The sequence below is a fragment of the Camelus dromedarius genome, chromosome 31, assembly GCF_036321535.1.
Source record: "Camelus dromedarius isolate mCamDro1 chromosome 31, mCamDro1.pat, whole genome shotgun sequence".
Classification (NCBI taxonomy): domain Eukaryota; kingdom Metazoa; phylum Chordata; class Mammalia; order Artiodactyla; family Camelidae; genus Camelus; species Camelus dromedarius.
In genome coordinates this window covers 10,266,894-10,286,471 of record NC_087466.1, presented here as the reverse complement: position 1 = coordinate 10,286,471, position 19,578 = coordinate 10,266,894, and the positions used below count along the sequence as shown (strand labels likewise).

At 53.9% G+C, this 19,578-nt stretch overlaps 1 protein-coding gene across 1 annotated transcript; it reads right to left on the bottom strand.

Annotated features, from left to right (window-relative positions):
* Positions 1 to 91: 91 nt before the first annotated feature.
* Positions 92 to 19,418, bottom strand: MVK (mevalonate kinase). The gene is given in 12 exon segments (XM_031442899.2): positions 92 to 871; positions 873 to 970; positions 1,743 to 1,896; positions 4,932 to 5,048; positions 5,442 to 5,532; positions 8,811 to 8,856; positions 9,452 to 9,555; positions 12,000 to 12,155; positions 14,041 to 14,185; positions 17,340 to 17,487; positions 18,314 to 18,405; positions 19,347 to 19,418. Coding segments are annotated over 11 exon segments (1,662 nt in total). The 5' UTR covers positions 18,392 to 18,405; positions 19,347 to 19,418; the 3' UTR covers positions 92 to 346.
* Positions 19,419 to 19,578: the final 160 nt, after the last annotated feature.

The following is a 19,578-nucleotide window of genomic DNA, read 5'->3' as shown; positions in this document are numbered from 1 at the left end:
GGCTGGAGAAGGGACAGGCCAGGGGAGGCAGGTTTGGGCGGGTGGAGACTACTGGACCTTCCCCCTTCTTTCTGGACACCGAGAGAAGCACTGATGATTTAAGAGCTTTTTATTCCCCCACTGCCATCTTTTCTGCAAACCCCTCGGGTACAAGCTGGAAGAAACCACCCATAGATGCTGCCTTTCGCCCAGCCTCGGGCAGGAGGGCAGAAGGGCAGAAGGCAAAGACCACCACCTGGGCACCTCCTGGGGCCCCACAATCTACCTGAAGAGAACAGCCCAGCAAAGTGCTGATGGTTCAAACAGACTGAAGGTGTGAAGGGAGGACGCTGGGACAAGGGTTACCCTACGAAGTGTCAGGGAAGGCTTCCTGGAGGAGGTGGGAGGGGCCTGGGCCCTGAGGGACAGACATGTAAGTGTTGCAGAGGTGGAAGGAGGGAGAAAGCCGACTCCTCCAGGAACCAGAGTCCTGCATCCAGGTGTCCAAGCAGTTCAGCCAGGGAGTTTGTGGGTCTGTGGGAGCTTCGGGGAGGACAGGAAAGAGGCCCTCACATCTCAGGTCTGCAGTCTCAGTCCCCACGCAGCCCTGCTGCCCAGCCAGCTCGAGAGAACGTTGCAGAACACAGACCACGTCTTCTGGGCTGCCTGGCTCAGGGCGGGGACTGCCAGCAGGAGGGGCATCACAGAGGAGCTGGGCGCCCCCCCCCCCATCAGTGCCAGGAGCTGGGCGCCCACTGGCCAGCACAGACACCAACTCAAGAGCCCAGAATAACCCGGGAAAGGGCTTCGCGGTGGGGCTGCAGCCGCGTGGGCTCATCTCAGAGGCCGTCCAGGGCTTGCCGGACAGGGGCGTCCAGGGAGGCAGCCGCGTGCATGGAGACACCAGGGGCACCGATGCTGGTTTCCCAGCAGTCAAAGCCACAGTTGGTCAGCGCCTGCTTCGTGGCCTCTACCTCTGGCCGCTCCAGATCTGCGGGGAGGAAGGGCAGCAGGTCGCCCCTGACAACTGTCCACTCCCTTGGAAATGTTCATCCCCACTCAAGGAACAGGCCCGGGGACCAGTCTGCTTGTTGGAATGCAGAGCTGTGCACCCTCCCCGGGAAGGTTACGTATCCCGAGTCACATGGACCTGGCCTTGGCGCATATTGGCTGTGGGGCCTCAGACAAATGACTTCCCCTCTCTGAGTCTCAGTCTCCTCACCTGGGAATGGGGCACATGATGAGATCTGCCCTCGAGGGTCACGGTGAGGCTTACATGGCCTCCTGCAGGTGGAGAGCCTGGTGCAGTGCCTGATAATACCGCACACGCCTGAGAAATCATCTCACTGCCCCTGAACTAAGCCCCCCAAGCCCAGGTTTGCTGAAGTTAGGATGTGGTGACTCTGTGAGGCCCAGGAGGCCCACTGAGGGTGAGGGGGCCTCTGGGGCCACTGTGGGCTTACAGCAAATCAAAGGGGAAAAGCAGGGCAAAGAAAAGAAGCAGTAGGCAGCCAAGCCCTACGCCAAGCTCTCTAAATACATTTTCTCCTCCTTGATTCTGGGCAACAATCTTATATAAACTAGATATTGCCATCCATATTTTACCAATGTGACAACATAGGTCCAGAGAGGTTAATTCACTTGACTAAGGCCACACAGCAAAGGCGAGACTGTTCACAGGCCTCTTCCTCCTCCCAAGGGAATTGCCCAGGTGGAACCTTTGTATGATCCCAAGCTGGCAACTCCGCCTGCCCCCCGAGTACCTGGCCTGAGAAGCGTGATGCCGCAGCCCCCACCGCCTGCACCCGTGAGCTTGCTGTGCAGTCCGTGGGCCATGGTCACCTGGCACAGCTGGTCCAGCGAGGCATGGCCCACACCGAGGGCATTCAGATGGTGTTGGTTCATATCGATGAGCTCCTGAGGGAGAAAGTTCTCTGTTCCTGCTTGGCCTGCCTTAGGTCGAGGTCCTGTGCCCACCCCATCTGACAGCCGCTGGTCTGGGACCACAAATGGCTTTGACTACCCAGCACACTGTCCCGCTCACTGATAAAAGAATCCTCTCCTTCCTGCAGGACACCTGCAGGGGCTGGGGTGGAGTTGGTAGTGAACACCCGACCCAGGCCTGGTTACAGAAGGCTCTGTGTGTGGGACAGGTGTGTGACCCCAGCTGGGCCAATCAGAGCCATCCCAGTTTCTCTGCCTCGTTCCACTGGAGCTGCTAAACTGGTTGACTGCACTGCACATGGTCTCAGAGATTACATGGAAGACGGAGAGAGATTTCAGACTAGGTTGTTTTGGCCCCTGGATCCAGCTATGCCTGAAGCTGTCCCCTCTGGTCTTCTCAGTTATAAGCCAGTAAATTCCTTTCCTGCTAAAGCCTGGTTGAGATGGATATCTGTCACTTGCAGAAGTCTCAAGTAATATGCCATCCTACAGCCGCCTCAGGTACTGATTTTCAGAGTAAGATCAGGTTTGTAGTTCTAACAAGGTCACAAATGGGGGAAATTGCTAACTGTTTGTTCAGGTTTCTTTGATTATGCATAACAAAATTCCTGTTCTCCTGTGGATCAAATGCAATGCAGGCTGATGAAAAAGCTAACAGCCCCACTGCCCAGGCGTTCTCTATTTACATTTCATTTACTCCGTTGGTGTCTGGCAAATCCCTTCCACATGCTGGGTGCCAGGCTAGATGCTGGGGCTCTGAGAATGAGCTATGGTCCTACTGTCGGGAAGTGATGAATGTGGCATCTGGAGGCAGGTGGGCCTGGGTTTGAGTCTCCACTCTGCCACTTCTTGGTTGGATGTCTTGGGATGAGGTCTTCCACTCTGAGCCTCAGTTTCCCCCCTTGTAAAACAGGGATTGTAGGAGTATCTGCCTCGTCACCGTGAGAACAGAATGAGGTGTCTTTCACATGATGCCTGGCATGGGATAAATGCTTGGCAAACGTCAGCTGCTATTAGTACTTTATGGTTATATTACCACCATCCCCATTTTACAAAGGGGAAAACAGGCTCAGAGGGGAAAGTGACTTGCCTAAAGTCCCTGAGCTAGTAAGGTACAGAGCTGGCACTGGAGTCTGGGTCTGCCTGATGCGAAGCACGTGTCTACCCCGCCTCTGAGAGCACCCTCAGCATCCCTGCCGCCACCCACTTCTTGCTGTGTGTGGCCTGACAGCGTGCAGCTCTGCCCCAGGCTACTGGGAGCGTCTGTGCACCGTGAGGGCTGCAGGCTGCCAATCCCGGACCTGTCTGCCGAGACCCACCTGGTTCTCCTGTCCAAGGCCATCGGGCAGGATTGGGTCAGCCCTGCCCCAGCAGCCTGCCTCACACACCCCAGCACTTTTGACAAACAAGCAGACAGGCGTGATGGCCCCGTGGCAGCCCCAGGTGCCTTTCCCCGGCCCCGAGGGCAGGAGGGGAGGGCAAACTTCTGGGGGCCTGCCTCTCTCTGCGCCTCAGCGCCAGGTGTCATGTTGCCAAGGCAGGTTCCAGACACCTGTCACATTCTGATCCAAAATCTGTCACGGATCAGATGACGGGCTGTGACACAGGAGAACAGCTCGCTGGTTTGAGTGCAGAGCTGTCCGGGAGGCAAGCTGCACATTTCAGCGGCTGCTGCAGCCAAAAATATACACAATGTATAATCAACGTGCTCTTTCGCAGCGTCCTCCGGGGGCTCGACGGGGTGTATTTTAGGCAGCACTCCATCATTATTAATTTCCTCCTCAGGAGGACTCTGTTCCCTTCCTTTCTACGTGAAAGGAATTGAGAGCCAGCCAGGCAAATGCTGGGGGATAGAGATGGTTGCGGAATGAGGGCAAAAGCCCAGAAATTAGATGGAGTCCGTGCACCTGGCCCGTAGGAGGCACTCATAAAAATTTGCTTACTAAATGAATAAACAATTCAGTCTTTGACCTCTGGCTCAGCCCCTTACTAGCTGGAAAACCTCAGAGAAAGTCATTCCTTTAGGCCTTTTATATCTATAAAAATGGGGGCAAGGTACCCAGGTCACAGGTACGTTGCTGTAGGGAGCAGGTGAGAAGTCATTTGTGAAAAGGCTTGGTCGAGTAGCAGCTCCCACTCAGTACAGGGGCTGCACTCAAATACCTACAGCGGGACTAGGAGGCACCAGGCAAAGACAATAGTGGCTGTGGGTACTGATTAGGGATTGGTGGGGACTGTGGAGAAATGGAGACCCCACGGCCTGGCTCAAGAGGACCCCTTGGGCACCTCCAGCTGACTGCTGCCACAAAGCCACACAGACGGGGCTGCTGGATCCCCTGATTCTTCCAGGGAAGCCAGATGGCTTTTTAATGTCCATCCACGTTCACTGGACCAGATGGACCAGGTCTGAGAATAAGCCTGGGCCCTCTGCCTGAGCTGGTGGCTCCTCCGGCACTGTGTTTGTGCGTCACCCACAGGACCCCACTGCACCCTTAAGACACCCCAGGGAGTCCAGGATTCAGACCCAGGCCTGATGAAATTCAAAGAATGAGATCTCCGCCTCTACGCTAGAATTATTCAGAGGGTGGTGGCTGGAGTACTGAGGGTGAAAGGACACTTTAAGACTACATCTGATCCAAACAATGCATGTGGATGAGAAATAGGTACTGAGTAAACAAAATGCACTTAGCAAAGATAGCAGGAAAGCAGCAGCCAGGTGAGAAATTGCTCCTGGGCCTACGGAAGACCGTGTCCTCACACATGACCCCCAACCTGGCCCACTGCACTCAGCACACACCAGGTGCTTTCTCTGGGTTCTTACAATGATTGTGAATCATTTGGGAGGAGGCTTAAAAATAAGGCACACATGCTCATGGGTGCACACATGGGCCCCCAGACCCAGCCCTGGCCTCTCTGTTAGCTCCGTGGGGATTCCGAGCGCAGACTGGAGCCGCTGCCTTAGGCAGTGGTGTGGGTGAGTGACCCTGATACTGCAGACGGGCTCTTACTTCCAGCACAAGGTAGTGCTCCGGGGTCGGGGCTGCTGCCATCTCTCCAAACACTCGCTCGCACTCCAGGGAAATGGCGTCTATGGAGGTCAGGAGGGGGGCCATGATCTCTGGGAACTGTGGGGAAAAGGAAGCCAGGGCCTGTGAGGCTGAGGGGCTGGCAGACACCAGACAGCTGCCCGGGACAACGGGGTGGAGGGGTTAGGTGACCCCACGGCCCACACCCACCCTCTGAGGGACCCTCTTCTCCTTCCGGCCTGGTCCCTGCCCCGCCCAGCCACCCCTGACCCAAGTGCGGGATTCTCTCTGCAAAGCCAGCATGTCTAATGACCTCTGTCCTGCCTCCTGGCTGAGGTGTGGGCAGATGGCGCCTCTTCTTCTGTCAAAAAGCCTCCCTGAGTCCCCACCACCACCCCCAAAAAACCCACAAGGCAGACGGAGAGCTTGGACACCCAAATGTGAGTGTCGCGGCCCCACTGGGAACCCGTCCAGGAGTGGGACAAACGGCACCTTGAGCAGCCTGCTCCTGACGCCAGCCACCAGGGCCTTGGTGCTGCGAGGGACCTTTGTGTTGATCAGCAGGATCTGCAGGGCTGGCGGCCTGTTGGGTGAAGCGTCCACAGTTGAGCCCGTGACAGAGGAGCTGGGTCGAGGATGGGGACATGCCTGGACTCCACCTCACCCTGGGGAAGCGCACCTCACCCTGGGAAAGCGGAGGCCCAGGGAGGTGACGGCAACAGCAGGCTGGGGACGGGCCCTGGAGCATGGGCTCCTGACGGCCAGCCTGGGACGCCTGCTGCCAACCCCTGCTTCAGCCCCTGGGCGGATGGACATGTTCCCTTGGCTTGTGACTCACTGACTCACTTATTTAGTAATTGAACGAGTGAATGTGCACATATGAGGGCCCAGCCCAGCCTGGAGGTGGCAGAGCACGGCACACTTGTGGACTTAAAAGTTCAAAGTCGCCACAGCAGAGTACAAGAAGGGGCTGAATTCTGGAGGGGGCGCTGGGAGGGGAGGTGCCCGGGTTAGCCAGTGTCATCAGCACAGGAGCACGAGGGACGGACAGGCTTGTGGAGGAGTCAGGGTCCCAGCGCTGCACCCACTCTTACCCTGCATCAATGGTGCCCCGACCAGTGGCCCTGGCACGAAACCAGATGCAGTTAGAGGGAGCCAGTCTTCCCTGGGGAATAAAACACAGGGCCCGGGGTGGCCACAGGAAGCCGGCTCTCCAGCCCAACCCCGCTGCCCTCACCCGCCCTCTAAGCTTTATAATCTCTCCTAAAGCTTCAATCTCAATTGCCCTTGTGGTTGGCCGTCTTTGGGGGACTCAAGTCACCGTTTCTTGCCATCCGAACCTGCCTTTCAGAGAGCGGCAGGCCAGGGACAGGGGGGCCAGATGAGCTCTGGCTGGAGACAGACAGACCTGATACCTTTGTTCGAGTTTCTTGTCTCAGACCAAGCTTGTAAAATCCAACAGGGCTGGGAAAGGCTGCCAGAAACCTGCTTGATCTCACCGCCCATAAGCCCATGAAATTAATATCGATTCTCAGCCTCGGAGGCCGGCTTTTTTTCTTTTTCTCCTTACAAAAGATGAACATTCTATTTGGCTTTTCTCTTCCCTTTAAAGAAAAGCCGTTCCTCAAAAGGGCAGTTTTCTGGGAGGCCAAATCTTGATCCACTTCACAAACAATGCCTTTTTTTTTTTTTAATGAAAAAGCCCCACGCGTGGTTTGAGGGGAAAGGGCTCCTCTTTAAGCCATCAGCAGGACTGATGAGGAGTCTGACACCTGCTCACTGCGGCGCCTCACAGCCAGCAGCAAAGGTCGGTTCGCTGTTCCCAGCCATCGGGTCAGGAGGAGTCTGGGTATTACACCTTCATCTTTCTTAGATAGAGTCCTTTGCGATCTTGGACCTGCTGCTGGCCCCACAAAACCCAGGGCTCCAGTGACACCCAGTGACCTCCCCCTCAGGGGCTATGTAGGTGGTTTAAGCCTGGCCATGCCTCCAACCTCACTTCATCTCCACCTCCCTGATGCTCACTCCACGTATACCACCCTGGCCTCCTGGCTGTGGCTCAACATGCCAGGCACACTCCTGCCTCAGGGCCTTTGCATGTCCATCTCCACTACCAGAAACCAGCCCTTGGCCATTTGCCAGTGGGTTTCTCCTCCCACAAGATAGGAGTTCCATGAAGGTGGGACTTGCGGTTCCCTGCTGAGGCCCCAGCACCTAGTAGTTAGCTGTTCAGAGATATTTGTGGGCTGGATGAATAAATTTGGTCAGGAAAAAGCAAATAAGCCCTTGACAGATACCGTTTCTGATCTCATACTCAGGAACCCAATTGTGTAAATAAGAACGAGGCCTCAGGAGAAGTGACTCACCAAAGGGCACCCAGTGGGCAAACAGCAGAGCCAGGCTCAAACTCGAGCTGGTGGACCCCAGAGCATCTGCCACCACCGGCCACTGTGAGCCTCTCCACCTGCCTCCCCCGGCCTGGGAAAGCCTCCATTGCTTGTCTCTTGATTGCCCCGCCATAGACCATGCATGTGCCCAGCCACTTCTCCCAGGGCCAAGTTCAATGCTCAGGATACAACAGACTCTAAGGATGCACAGAGTGAAATGAACTGCTCCTGCCCCAGATCTGCAGCCTGACTTATGACGCCCTCCATGCTGTCCCAGCAGCTTCAGAACCCTGAGGAGGCCTTCATTCGAGGGCCTGGACACCTCAGCATCCCCTCCCTTGGATCCTGCACACGGATTCAGGGCACCAGGCTCTCCTGCCATCAGTTCCACAAGCAGCCAGAGAGCTCTGTTCCACACTCCTAAGTGGTTCCGCTTCCTCCTCCATGTAGAGCAGTGGTTGTCACCCAGGGGGACTCGCACCCCAGGGGACAGGTGGCCACGCCTGGAGCTATCTCTGGCTGTCGCAACTGGGAGACAGGGGAGGTGCTACGGGCACCTAGTGGGCAGAGCCCAGGGACGCTGCTGAACACCCTGCACTGCACAGGACAGGCCCCAATTCTCCACCCCAGACACCTGTAGTGCTGAAGTTAAGCAACGCAGATGTGGGGCCTCAGAAAGGCAGGCCAGGTCACTGAGCCCCAAATGGAGCGGCCCAGCAGGCGAGAGCAGAGGCCTGGGACCTGCCGCCGGGCCGGAAAGGTCTCCCTGGCTGAAGAAGGTGGGGGCAAGCCCTGGGCCCTCTGAGGCAGCAGGGCGCCCTGGGACGAACACCACGACTTGATGGAGCGTTCAGGGAACAGCCAAGAGGACCCTGCTCCCGCATGCCACGTGCTTCACTCCCAGCCCGTGACGTTTCCACGCTGAGGGCAAACAGAGCAGAGGGAGTTGGAATTTCCAATGCCTCCAGGAGACATAAACAGGCTGAAAGTTGCCCCAAGTCCCCTCCGCTGTCAGCCTCTTCTGAGCCTCCCATGGGCTCCGGTCCTGCTCGGCCTTGAGGCCTTCACTGTGGCTACTCCGGCGATGTCTTTCAGTGGCTTCTGTGTCTGTCCCCGCCGCCCAGAACCATGTTGGAGAGCCATCCTTATACCCCTAGCCCCAGTGCAGTGTCATGGGGAACACGGAAGGCATCAGTTCTCATTTACTAAAGGGTAACTGAACAGGTGGCCATGGGTCTGGGGGAACAGCCACTTTCTAGAAGGTGAATGGCGCAGCCTCCCATGACTTCCCCCTCTAATCTCCTGGCAGTTTAAGAGCTGAAGGGGAGAGGGAGAGCATGGGGGCTGCATGGGGGAGGGAAAGCCCAGGGGCACTTGCCCCCACCTCCTTCACAAAGAAGTGGGGCTCCCCACCCCCCACCCCGGACGCATGGACGCAGCCACTCAGGAAGGCACGGCTCTGCCCAAGAATTACCTCTTTAAGGATGAAATCTTCCCTTGTTGGTATCGGAGAGCTCCTCCTAAAGAAAAGGGGAGTGGGTCAGGGCTGGAGGGAAGCCCTGCACTTGTGCCTCTGGGGAGAGGGGCTGGGGTGGGGCTGAGTATCACCGGAACTAGACCAACACCGTCACCAGCTGTCTCAGCTTCAGGCACAGAAGGCCCAGAAGGGCACGAAGGTGCTCCGCCGGGGAGCCCTCCAGGACTTGGGGTCCCTCCCTTCTGTCCAGCGCCCAGCTTCCAACAGGATGCACGGTGACGTGGCAGAGTGGGAGCCGGACCGTGTCCAGGGCCAGGACGCAAGCAACCCCACCAGAGGGGAGCCCAACCTGCGTGATCTGCAAACTCCACACCAATGGTTCTACAGCTTTACTGTCCGGACCCCCGGAGGGGTGGGGGGGACTCACTGCAACCATGGCTTCCTGGGCCCGGCCCAACCCCCAGAGATTCAGATCCCTGAGAGTCCTCCCCCACCCCCCTCAAAACAAGAAAATGCTATCTCCCTCCAAATTCTTTGGATCTCTTCATCCCAAACCAACAGAGCATGCGCAGCCACGTTTGTCCTAAGAATTTTTAAAAGAATAAAAATAAAGGACACAAGCCTGAGGCAGCACCTACCCCAGGTGCTGACAGCGTTGTCCACTCCAGACGGGTTCCCGTGAATCATCCTCTCCCCCTGGAAGGCCCATTTATTAATTAATTCCAAGTTCTCTGCAGTCCACCTGAAGAAGTCACAGAAATGGGGGGCCGGGGGTCACTGAGGGCAGCAGAGGGCAGAGGCCACAGGCTGGGAGTGGTGGAGACCAAAAGTCAAAGGGGTGTAGGCCTCTGAACTTGGAAAGAAGAGAAGAAACAGCTCTGCACCTCTCTGGCTAAACAGCAGGCCCCTGGGCCAGCGTGGTGAAAAGAGCCAAGGCCGTGAGTTCCCGGGGTCCTGCTTTGCCTCTTACAAGCTGAGTGACCTGCGCCCCTTGCCTGCCTTCTCTGAGCCTCTCTCTTCATCTGCAGGATGGCAACTCCTCCCTGCTCGAAGGCACGTGGGTCATCTCTGGATCTCTCCCTGGGAGGGATGTGGGCTCACTGACAGTTCACATGAACAGACCCAAGAGACGTGTGCACTGAACAAGGACAAATGCTCGACACCTTCCCCCCCACTCCCCTGCCTTCTCTCTCAGCTTTTGTTTCTGTTGAGTCCCTGTCCCAAGAAACAGCAGAAGCCAACGGGGGCTTTGCAGCCTCTGAGAGTGTAGCTCAGAGGCAGAGCAGCGGGTGAAGGAGGGAGCTGGTTTGAACCCCCTTCTGCTGCCGACTCACTGAGGGTCTGTGAGCAACCGCTGCAGCTCTGACGCTCAGTGTGCTCACCTGTGAAATAGGGACAGCAGCGTGTCTGCCTCACAGAGGACACTGTGAAATGGAAAAGACACTCCAATGCTTTGTAAAATGCCCAGGGGATAGAGGCCAAGTGGGATCATGGCTCCTGGAAGTCTCTCCAAGCCCAGGCCACCCACTCACTTGCTGTGGAGACTCGGGCCTCTTTCCTCACCTGTCAGATGGGGATTTTATGGACCTGAGATTCTCATGGTGGTTGTGAGGCTATGATTAACAGTGAGTTGAGCAGGGAGGGTATAGCTCAGTGGTACATTGTACGCTTGGGTGAGGTCCTGGGCTCAATTCCCAGTACCTCCGTTAGAAAAAAACATTTTTTTAAATAGTTAACACGGCTCAAAGCTACTGATTACCCAGCGCTAAGCACTGTGCTAAAGGTTCTTTCTGATGGGCCATCCGTAATCCTCACAGTGACCCTTCAGGGAAGGTACAGTTACTACCCACTTCCTCGTGCACCCACAATCACCCATATCCTGTGAAAGGCAGAGGTGGCTGCTGGCCAGGGGGAGTGTCTATGTGGGAGGCCCACGACAGCCAGGCCTTCACCACTCTGCGCTAGATCAGCGATCGGCGCACGGTCGTGAGGTCTTGAAGCCTCTGGTCTGAGTCACAATCTTATCTTGGGATCAGCAAATGTCAAGGCTGGAACCACCCCCCCAATTGCCCCGGGGCCTCAGGTGCAGGCCCTCACTTTCAGAAGAGCAAATGGAGCCCCAGAGAGAAGAGAGTCAACAGGCAGATCTGACTGTGATTCCTGAAAACGGCGACCTCGCGTCTCTGAAGGTGCAATCATTACCTGCCTGGTCATTACCTGCTGGATGCTTCCCACAGCCACTGACCCCCGCCCCCAACCTCCCTCTGCTCGCATGAGTCTTTCAGAGCCCCTCTGGGGAATGCAGACGGGGAATCACATCAATGGCCCCCAGACCTGCTGTGGCCACAGTGATCAAGGCGACCTTGGGCTTAGCCAGCAGTCCCCCGACACGGCACAGCTAGGCCCACGTGCCTGGTACCGAAGGCCCCCCTCAGTGTGAGGGCTTTCCGGAGACATGAGGGCCCAGTACAGGCCTCACCAGGAAGCTGCCAGGTGGGATACCAGGGCCTCACCCACAACTTCTGGGGCGAGGTCCAGGGCAAACTACATGACCTGTGCTCAGGGTGGTTCCTCCAGTCTCCTTAAGAGACAGAAATGGTCCGCTCACAACCCTGCCTGGACAAGCCTCAGTGACACACAATGAGAACCGCAGAGGCGACGCTTCCTCCTGGAGACGAGGTGGAGGACTCGGAGGAGGGGGTGCTGTGATCTGATAGACATGCCTCCTGTGTTTATTTCTCAGCACGGTGTACGTTTTTTCCCTAACCATCTGGTACAACCAGGAAGCGTCCCCTGGGTATAAGTACCGTCATTTACAGAAAAGGACACTGAGGCTCCCAGGGGGCAGTCAAGGTCCCACTGGGAGTTGATGACAGAGGTGGGCCCGATGGCTCATTTAATCCATGGCCCTCTACAACCAGGCTCCGGTTTCTCTACCATACCAAGGGCACGTGAGTCCAAGAGGCAAGGAGGGGGCGAGGGGTGGGGGAACTGAGGCAGTTTAGTGAGAAGAGCTCAGGCTCTGGAATCCGATGGCCCAGGCCTGCCGCGTGGCCTCCCTGTGCCTTGGCTTCCTAAGCTGTCAGGTAGCCACGGGACACCTCTCATCTCATGGGGTAGCGGGGAGTTCTCAGCTCGGGCACGGCACCCAGGAAGGACAAGGAGTGGGGCGAGGGCCATGATTACCTCCCAGTGGCCTCCCCATCCTTCAGCGGGTTTGGGATCTCCTCACACGCAGTCAGGAAGGCAGCTGCCAGACACACGGAGTAGGCGGCACTGGAGCCCAGGCCAGCCCCAGGGGGCAGCTCCGACCACACGGTGATGTCCAGGCTGGGCAGGGCCCTGAAACACACCAGGAAGCAGAGCGTGACCCTCCTGAAGGGCCGTGATGTGTCAGCACTGAAACAGGGGCCCAGATCTAGGCCTGACTCAAAGGGTCTGGCCCAGTTTTTTGATCTCAGGGAGATTCCCCAACCCCAGAGGCATCCGTTATCAGATAGCAGGAACTCACGGCGACTCAGACAACCTGAAAATAGGTAAAGGATCATTTAAATCTCTATGTTGTCCAACCGGAGCTCTTCCTAACAGTGCCTGGAGAACCACCATTCCTCTAAACTCCTTCCTGTTCCCAAGTGAGGCTCTTTCCAGGCCCTGCTCTCAGCATGGGCTGGCCCCCCTGCCCAGGTCAGCTCTGTACCCCTTTCTCCCCCAGGGAAATTCTTACCCATCCTGCAAGACCTTCCTTGCACGTTGTTCCCACTGGGAAACTTCCCTGGACCACCCAGAGGCCATCCCTAGCTCCCCTGAGGACCCCAGCACACAATCTGTCTCCATTGCTGCCTCCTCACACGCAGGGCGCTGACAGCGCGTTCATGGGACGCCTCTCCCACTGGACAGTGTTTCCCAACTGCGTGTAACCCAGACCTGGTCTGGACCCACAGAGAGTTCTGAATCACTGCAACTTACCTGTTATCTGTCCCCAGGGAGAACCATCAGAGGTCAGCTTCTATCATCTAAGCACTCTTCCCGTTTTCCAAATATAAAATTCCAGGACTGAATCTGCCTTTTCATACTACACATTGCCTCCCCTCAATCAGGAGATTCTGAAATGTGCCTGCAGCCCCCACCCTGGAAAGGGACACGCCCCTCTCAAGCTGAAAACCCTGGCACCCAACAGCAAGTGTCAAGACTTTTTTTGTTTTGCTTCACATTTTATTTTAATTAATTAATTGATTTTATTTATTTATTTATTTATTAACATTTTTTATTGAGTTATAATAAGACATTTTTTAATGTGGTCTCAGCACAGCACCTAGTACCCAGTGCCTGCTTAACCAGGGAAAGGCTGCACCTCAAGGCTGTCCCTTTGGGTTCTGGACCAAAAAAATCATCGTGAACACTCACTGTGTGCCACTTACGGTGCTAGCCCCATTTCATACATAATGTTTCTAATCCTCAGATAGTTTTTCCCAGGAATGTAATAATAATAATATTAATAATAATAATAATAATAATAATAACGCCTCTGAATCAAACACTTTAGGTAAATGGACTCATTTAACCTCACAGGGAACTAATGAGGTAGGTACCACTACTACTCCCATTTGACAGATGAGGAAACTGAGGCCCAGGAAGGGTGAGAACCTCACACCGGCTAGTAAGTGACTGCACTGGGGTTTGAACCACTGCCATCTGACCCTCAGCCCTCTCTCACCGTGGGACACTGCCTCAACAGGAGAGTATCCCTTTAGGAGCTGGCTTCCCTGGGGCCAGATGACCCAGATCTTACTGTAAGCGGGGAATTGAACACAGGCTTCGCTCTGCCAATCAGGTTCCCTTGGAGCCTGTGAGATGTGGAACAAGGGTGCCTCTCTGGGCCTGGCGCAGAGATACCACACAGTGGATCCAAGTATCTGGCTTTGGTTCTACTGAATGGGAGAGGCCAGAGGAGGCAGGGTGGGGTTAAAGAGGCAAACATCGGTGTTGAAGGGAACTGAGTTGATTTCCAGCCCTCAGCACTTCCTAGCTAGCTCCGTGGCCTTGAGTGTCTCTCTGAGTCCCAGTTTCTTCCCTGTGCAAAACGAGGAGCGTGTCCTTCTCAAGGGGTTGTCGTGAATATTAAAAGCAGATCATAAATACGCAGGGTCTAGCACCAAAACCACAGCCACCCTGGATCAGTTTCCGGGGTGGGCTGAACCCAGACTCCCTGCCCAGACCCTGCACGCACCTCTGACTCCGGCAGATGGACAGGTACAGGTACAGGAAGGCCAGCACGGCCAGGCGCTCGTGGTCAGTGCAGTCCTCGGGGAAGCCCGCTGCCTCCTTCAGCTTCTCCACTTGCTCTGGGGTGAGCGCCGTGTTGCCCGCTCGCTCTGTCACACAGGCAGACAAGCACACGCGGGTGGCTGAGAGGGCCTTGGCGCTTTTACAAACAGGATGCAAAAAACCGAGCAGTCACAGGAGTCAGAATCTGGATGGATGTGGACTCAGGGTCCTAGCACCGTGGTCAATGCTGTCAGTGGACTTTGGGCTTGGGAGGCGGGTGGACTCAGATTTGGGTCCTGACTTTGCTAACTGCTTGTTCTGCAGGCTTGAGCAGGTGACTTAACCTTCCTGCACCTCATTTTCCCTCCTTGGTAACAGAGGTAACTGCAGTACCTCCCCCTAAGGGGTGTCATAGAGATAAAGTTAAACAGGTACAGAAAATCCTTAGCACTGTTCCTGGACTCTAGTAAGGCCTAACAGAGTTATTTTCAAACACACCCACACATACGCACAAAACCACTCAAAGGCCTGGGTTTGACCCCACAGTACAAAACCAAAGGCGGTATTAAGTTATTCCCCAAATAGTTCCCTCTGCCAAAACATAATTAGCGAGAACAGGACGCTCAAATAAAACCAGTCAACGTGAAAGGCTGAGATCTGCTTGGGTGGAAGGGAGAGGAGGAGGCTGGGCCACATCCCCCTGAGGCTAAGGAGCAGAGCAAGTCTGATCTGCCTGCCTTCATGAATTACCCGAGTCCTGAGTCAAATTCTAAAGGGGACCTGAAATTGAGCTGGTGTGCCAGTCTTAGGAAACTTCAGGGTGGAGCTGGATTAACTGACTGAGTTAACAATCCACTGGAGGCAACCAAGCCAGACAGTGTGACTGAGAGCCCGGACATTTCTAAGCTCTGTGATGGAGAGGGAACGGTGCCTTAAGAGCCTGGGCCTTTGAGTTTAGAAAGATTTGGGTTTGAATCCTTTCTGTATCACTGACAAGCTGTGTGACCTGAGACACATGGCCTCTGAACCTCAATCTTCTCATCCATAAAATGGGGCTGAATCACACCACATACTTTCAGGCAAGACTGGAGAACTCGAATAGTGCTAATATACGTAACACATCGGTTCAGTGTCTGGCACACATAAATGCCCAAACGTTCACTGTGTTTAGGATGATTAGAAGGGTACAAAAGGACATTGGAAGAAAAAGGTGGCAGATCCTGGCAACCTAGTAGAAAATTTGACTCCAGCAGGGAGGGTATAGCTCAGTAGTAGAGTGCATGCTTAGCATGCACGATGTCCTGGGTTCAATCCCCAGTACCTCCATTAAAAAAACAAAAAAACAAAAAAAGTGCTGGTAAAACAAAACCAAAACATATTGTTAACCTAGAAATCTCTGTCCATTGAAAATATGCCTAATAAGTGAAGGCAAAATAAAAACATTAAAAAAAGAAAGAAAAGAAACCTTGACTCCAAAAGGCTCAGATTCTGTCTCCTTGGAGAAGCAGACTAACGGGCCCTCATGAATGGGCTGCGCTCTGCACCACAGGCCTCCGCCCACCTCCCATCCTGTGGGACCCTCACAGCAACGCCCCCAGGCACCACGAGTCTGCTCAGAGCGGTAGGTGCCCTGCCTCGGCGCACACAGGGAGTTGCGAGTGGTCTGAGACATGTCCCACTACCCCCGCTGCATCATCCGTGCTATGAACGTACAAAAGCGGCATTCAGTTTTCAGGGAACGTTTCCGACCTGGCTGGGTGGCCCTCTGCCCGACGGAGAGCCAGGCCAAGGGTGCTCTGGACAGCTGCCCCAAAGCAGTGGCTCTGAATTGAAGATGTCCCTGCAATTACCCAGAGAACCTCTTTTTCTCTTTATTTTTTTTTTGGGGGGGGGGGAGAATTAGGTTTATTTTATTTATTTGTTTGTTTATTTTAATGGAGGTACTAGGGATGGAACCCAGGAACAAGCTAAGCACACACTCTACTACTGAGCTACATCCTCCCCTCATCCCCCGAACCTCTTTCAAAATACACATGCCCAGTCCCTCACCAGCACTACGACTTCTCAACAGGAGGGGTGGGGGGCCAGGAATTCATCTGTACTGTTAAAACAACAAGGACAAAAACCGCCCTGGGGGATCTCAAGGCAGGACTGAGGTTGAAAATGGTAGCTCGAAAATGGGGGTTTGCAACTCTTCCTCCATCTCTCTACGGTGTTTGGGAAGGACTGCGTGGCTTGCTGTGGATTAATTCTCATGGGGGACAGGGTGCAGTTTGGAAAAGACCCCAGAAGAGTCTCACTTGCACCACCCTGGCTGGGGGACACTGTTCCGAAGGGCGAGGTGTCAGCCCAGAGAAGAGATACTGAGAACGGGGAACACACTCCAGCTTTGCTGTGGGTGGTGACTCTGCTGATGAACAAACCAGGCCTGCTCAGGAGTGGGGAAAAACCTTCCCAACAGTAGCAAAAATTAGCCCAGAGGCCTGTTTCTTGGCATGGAAAGAGCGTCCTGATACATGGAAGAAGAAAAAAACCCCACACAATTCTAAAAACTTTATACGGTCTGATCCAATTTTGGTTAAAAAACAAGCTCTCTCCTTATTTCAACCTAATTACTGGTCTATAAAAAATAATCCAGAAGGCTTAACATCGAAATGCTTAGCACTGTCATGAGGGGTGAAGTGGGAGGCAGTGATTATAGGCGATTGTTTTTAACTCGCAATGTTTCGGCATTGATGGTGTTTCAATAATAAGCGTAAGTTACTTTTATTTTTAATAATTTTAAATTATATGAAACGCCAAAACATTCTCCTTGTTAAAACAACTTTGGAGAAGGGAGGTTCCCTTTGTCCACTCTCTGACCTTAGGACCCTCCCAGAGGTGACTATCACCATTGTCAGCAGGATGCATACCTCCCCAGGCTTTTTCTTTGTATTTACACACCTGCCGATACTTAATTTGAGCCCTTCCTCATATACTATATATGCTGTTCTGCACCTTGTGTTTTTCCACTCAATGGCAGGCCTTAATGATCTGTCCGCAAAAGCTCACACAAACCTAGTGCGTCATTGTACGTTTTTACATTTTGAAAAGTTAATAAACAAGTGAAGTTAACTTTACGGGAACAGGAGAGAAAACACCCCCAGAGTGGCTGGCCTCTGGTCCCTTGGGGACAGCCTGGAATGACAACCCAGCTGGCCTTTCCCCGTCTCATCAGGGCCCAGGCTCTTCCTGCACCTGGGTCCTGCTTCCCGCTTTTACCCAGAAAGCTCATGTCCAGCAGCTGAAGCCTGGCCATGTCCCAGGCCCGCTTGATGCCAAGGTTGGGTAAGTTGAGGCCGACTTTCCCATAGCTGTGGGGCTGAAGCCGGAGGAATGTTCTCAAGTTCAAAGCCACAGCCAGGGCTACCTGTAGAATTAAAGGTAAAAGCAGTCAGCCTGAGGGTGAGTGCCAATGAGCATGGCTCCTGTCTTAGGAACAAAGGGCCCTTGCCAAAGAGCTGAGAAGAGAATAAACACTAGCACACAGGCCACTCCTACCCATGCCCTTGGCAGACACTGCTCATCGATCTTGGCACGCTCTCCCATACAACTGGGCACAGCCACTACCAATCGATTAGGAATTAATATCTATTTCTGTTTGCTCTCTCTGCATAAAATTCCAAAAGTTCTCAACTCCAAGGAATGGCTTCCCAATAATCATCACACTTTCAAAGATAAATAAGAACATAAAGACAGGGTGGTGGAGTGAAAAAAGCACAAGCTTTGGGTTCAAACAGACTTAAGTTCACTCCTGGCTCTACCAAGGTGTATGGGACCTTGATCAAATTACCAAGCCCCTCCTGAGCCTCAGCTGCCACATCTCCCAAAAAAAAGGACAATAAAAGTTTAACCTCAGAGGGGAGTTGTAGGAGTTAAATGAGACAATGCATGTTTCAGAGTCTTTTTCTGAAATGCCCGGGTTTGGTCCCCAAACCTAATCTCTTCCCCACTGAAGCTCACTTCCTAAATGACTCATTCCACCAACAGGGATGTCATCTTTTTGCTATCTTATGGGATGGTCTACAGAAGCCCTTTAGAGGCCCTAAGACCTGTCTTTTCCTTGCCTGGCTGGGGAGAAACTGACCTCTCTGAGCTACTCCCAGGCTATGCCTCAAGGCCTCCTTTCAGCTTCCTTTAAGATTAGTGTCAGGGAAAAGTGGTGCCCAGCCCTCGAAGGCTCTGGGGGCTTGTACCTTGCCATGGACCACGGCATGCTCTCCGTGAAGGATGACTTTCCCTGGAGCGGACACCAGCAGGACTTCTGACAACATGGCTCCTGGAAATCCTGAAAGGGAAAGCCAGAGAGAGGATGGAAGGTCCCTACTCCTTGGAGATCTTCGAGAATGCCTCGTTCCAGCTCATCATTATAACAAAAAAGGCAGCTACCACTCAGCACTTGCTATGGTGCCCAAAAGGCAGGGCAGCAGTCAATGAGACACATCAGAAAGATCTGGGTTCAAACCTAGCTCCTCCACTACCTAGTGATGTCTTGGCAAACTCCCTCAAATAGCTACGAACCTCGGCTTCCTCTTAAGTTACACGAGGACAATAACTCTATTTACTTCAACGGGTTTTGAGGTTAAATTAACTAATGCAAGGGAAACCCTTAGCAGTGTCTGGCACACCATAATCACTTGTTTATGGATAGCTTCTTATTACTGGCTCTGTTCTTGCTTCCAGCTTTTACCATTAGTACTATTAAAGGTGGAAATTTAAATAAAATCAAGGACCAGAAAGGACTCTTTCCTGGGTATTTAGGCTGTTTCTAACTTGTCACAATTATAAACAGGCTGAATAAAACAGCTAGCTGTTACACACCTTTTTTGCACACGTAAGCGAGGATCTCTACAAGACAAAATCCTAGAAAGTGACTTGTTGGGTGTATGGTGTGCCTATTTTAGATTTTTTATATAATGTAAAGTTACCATCCATTTAAGGCTTTACGTGCATTACCTCAACATTATAAAACCTGAACCGCACTGTGCGCTAAGTACTATTGTGATCCCCGTTTCTTAATGGGGAAAACTGAGGCTCGGAGCAGGGAAAGCTATTGCTTGCTTCCAAAACTCAAAATCCCGCCTGTCAGACTTGAGGTAGCCAACCCCTCAGGAAGGAGTCTCAGAGTTGGGGAAACTGAGCCAGAGAAGCCGGGAGCCCGACCCAGGGTCGTCCTAGGTCTCAGCCCTGGACCACGAGCCACCCGGCCCCGACACCCCGACCTCTCACCTGTTGCCACAGCCCCTCCGCTCCCGAGCCTGGGCCGCTCTGGAGCTCCATCCCCGGGCGCCCGGGCGCCGGAATGGGGGGGAGGCGGACTCTTCCTTAAGATCAGCCAATCAGAGAGAGCGAACCGGGAGTTCCTTTGCCAATTGGCTTGAGTATTGACCAATAGATGTTGCTAACCAAGTCTTCACGGGTTTCCCCGCCCATCTCCTTCCGTAAACCAATGGAAAACAAG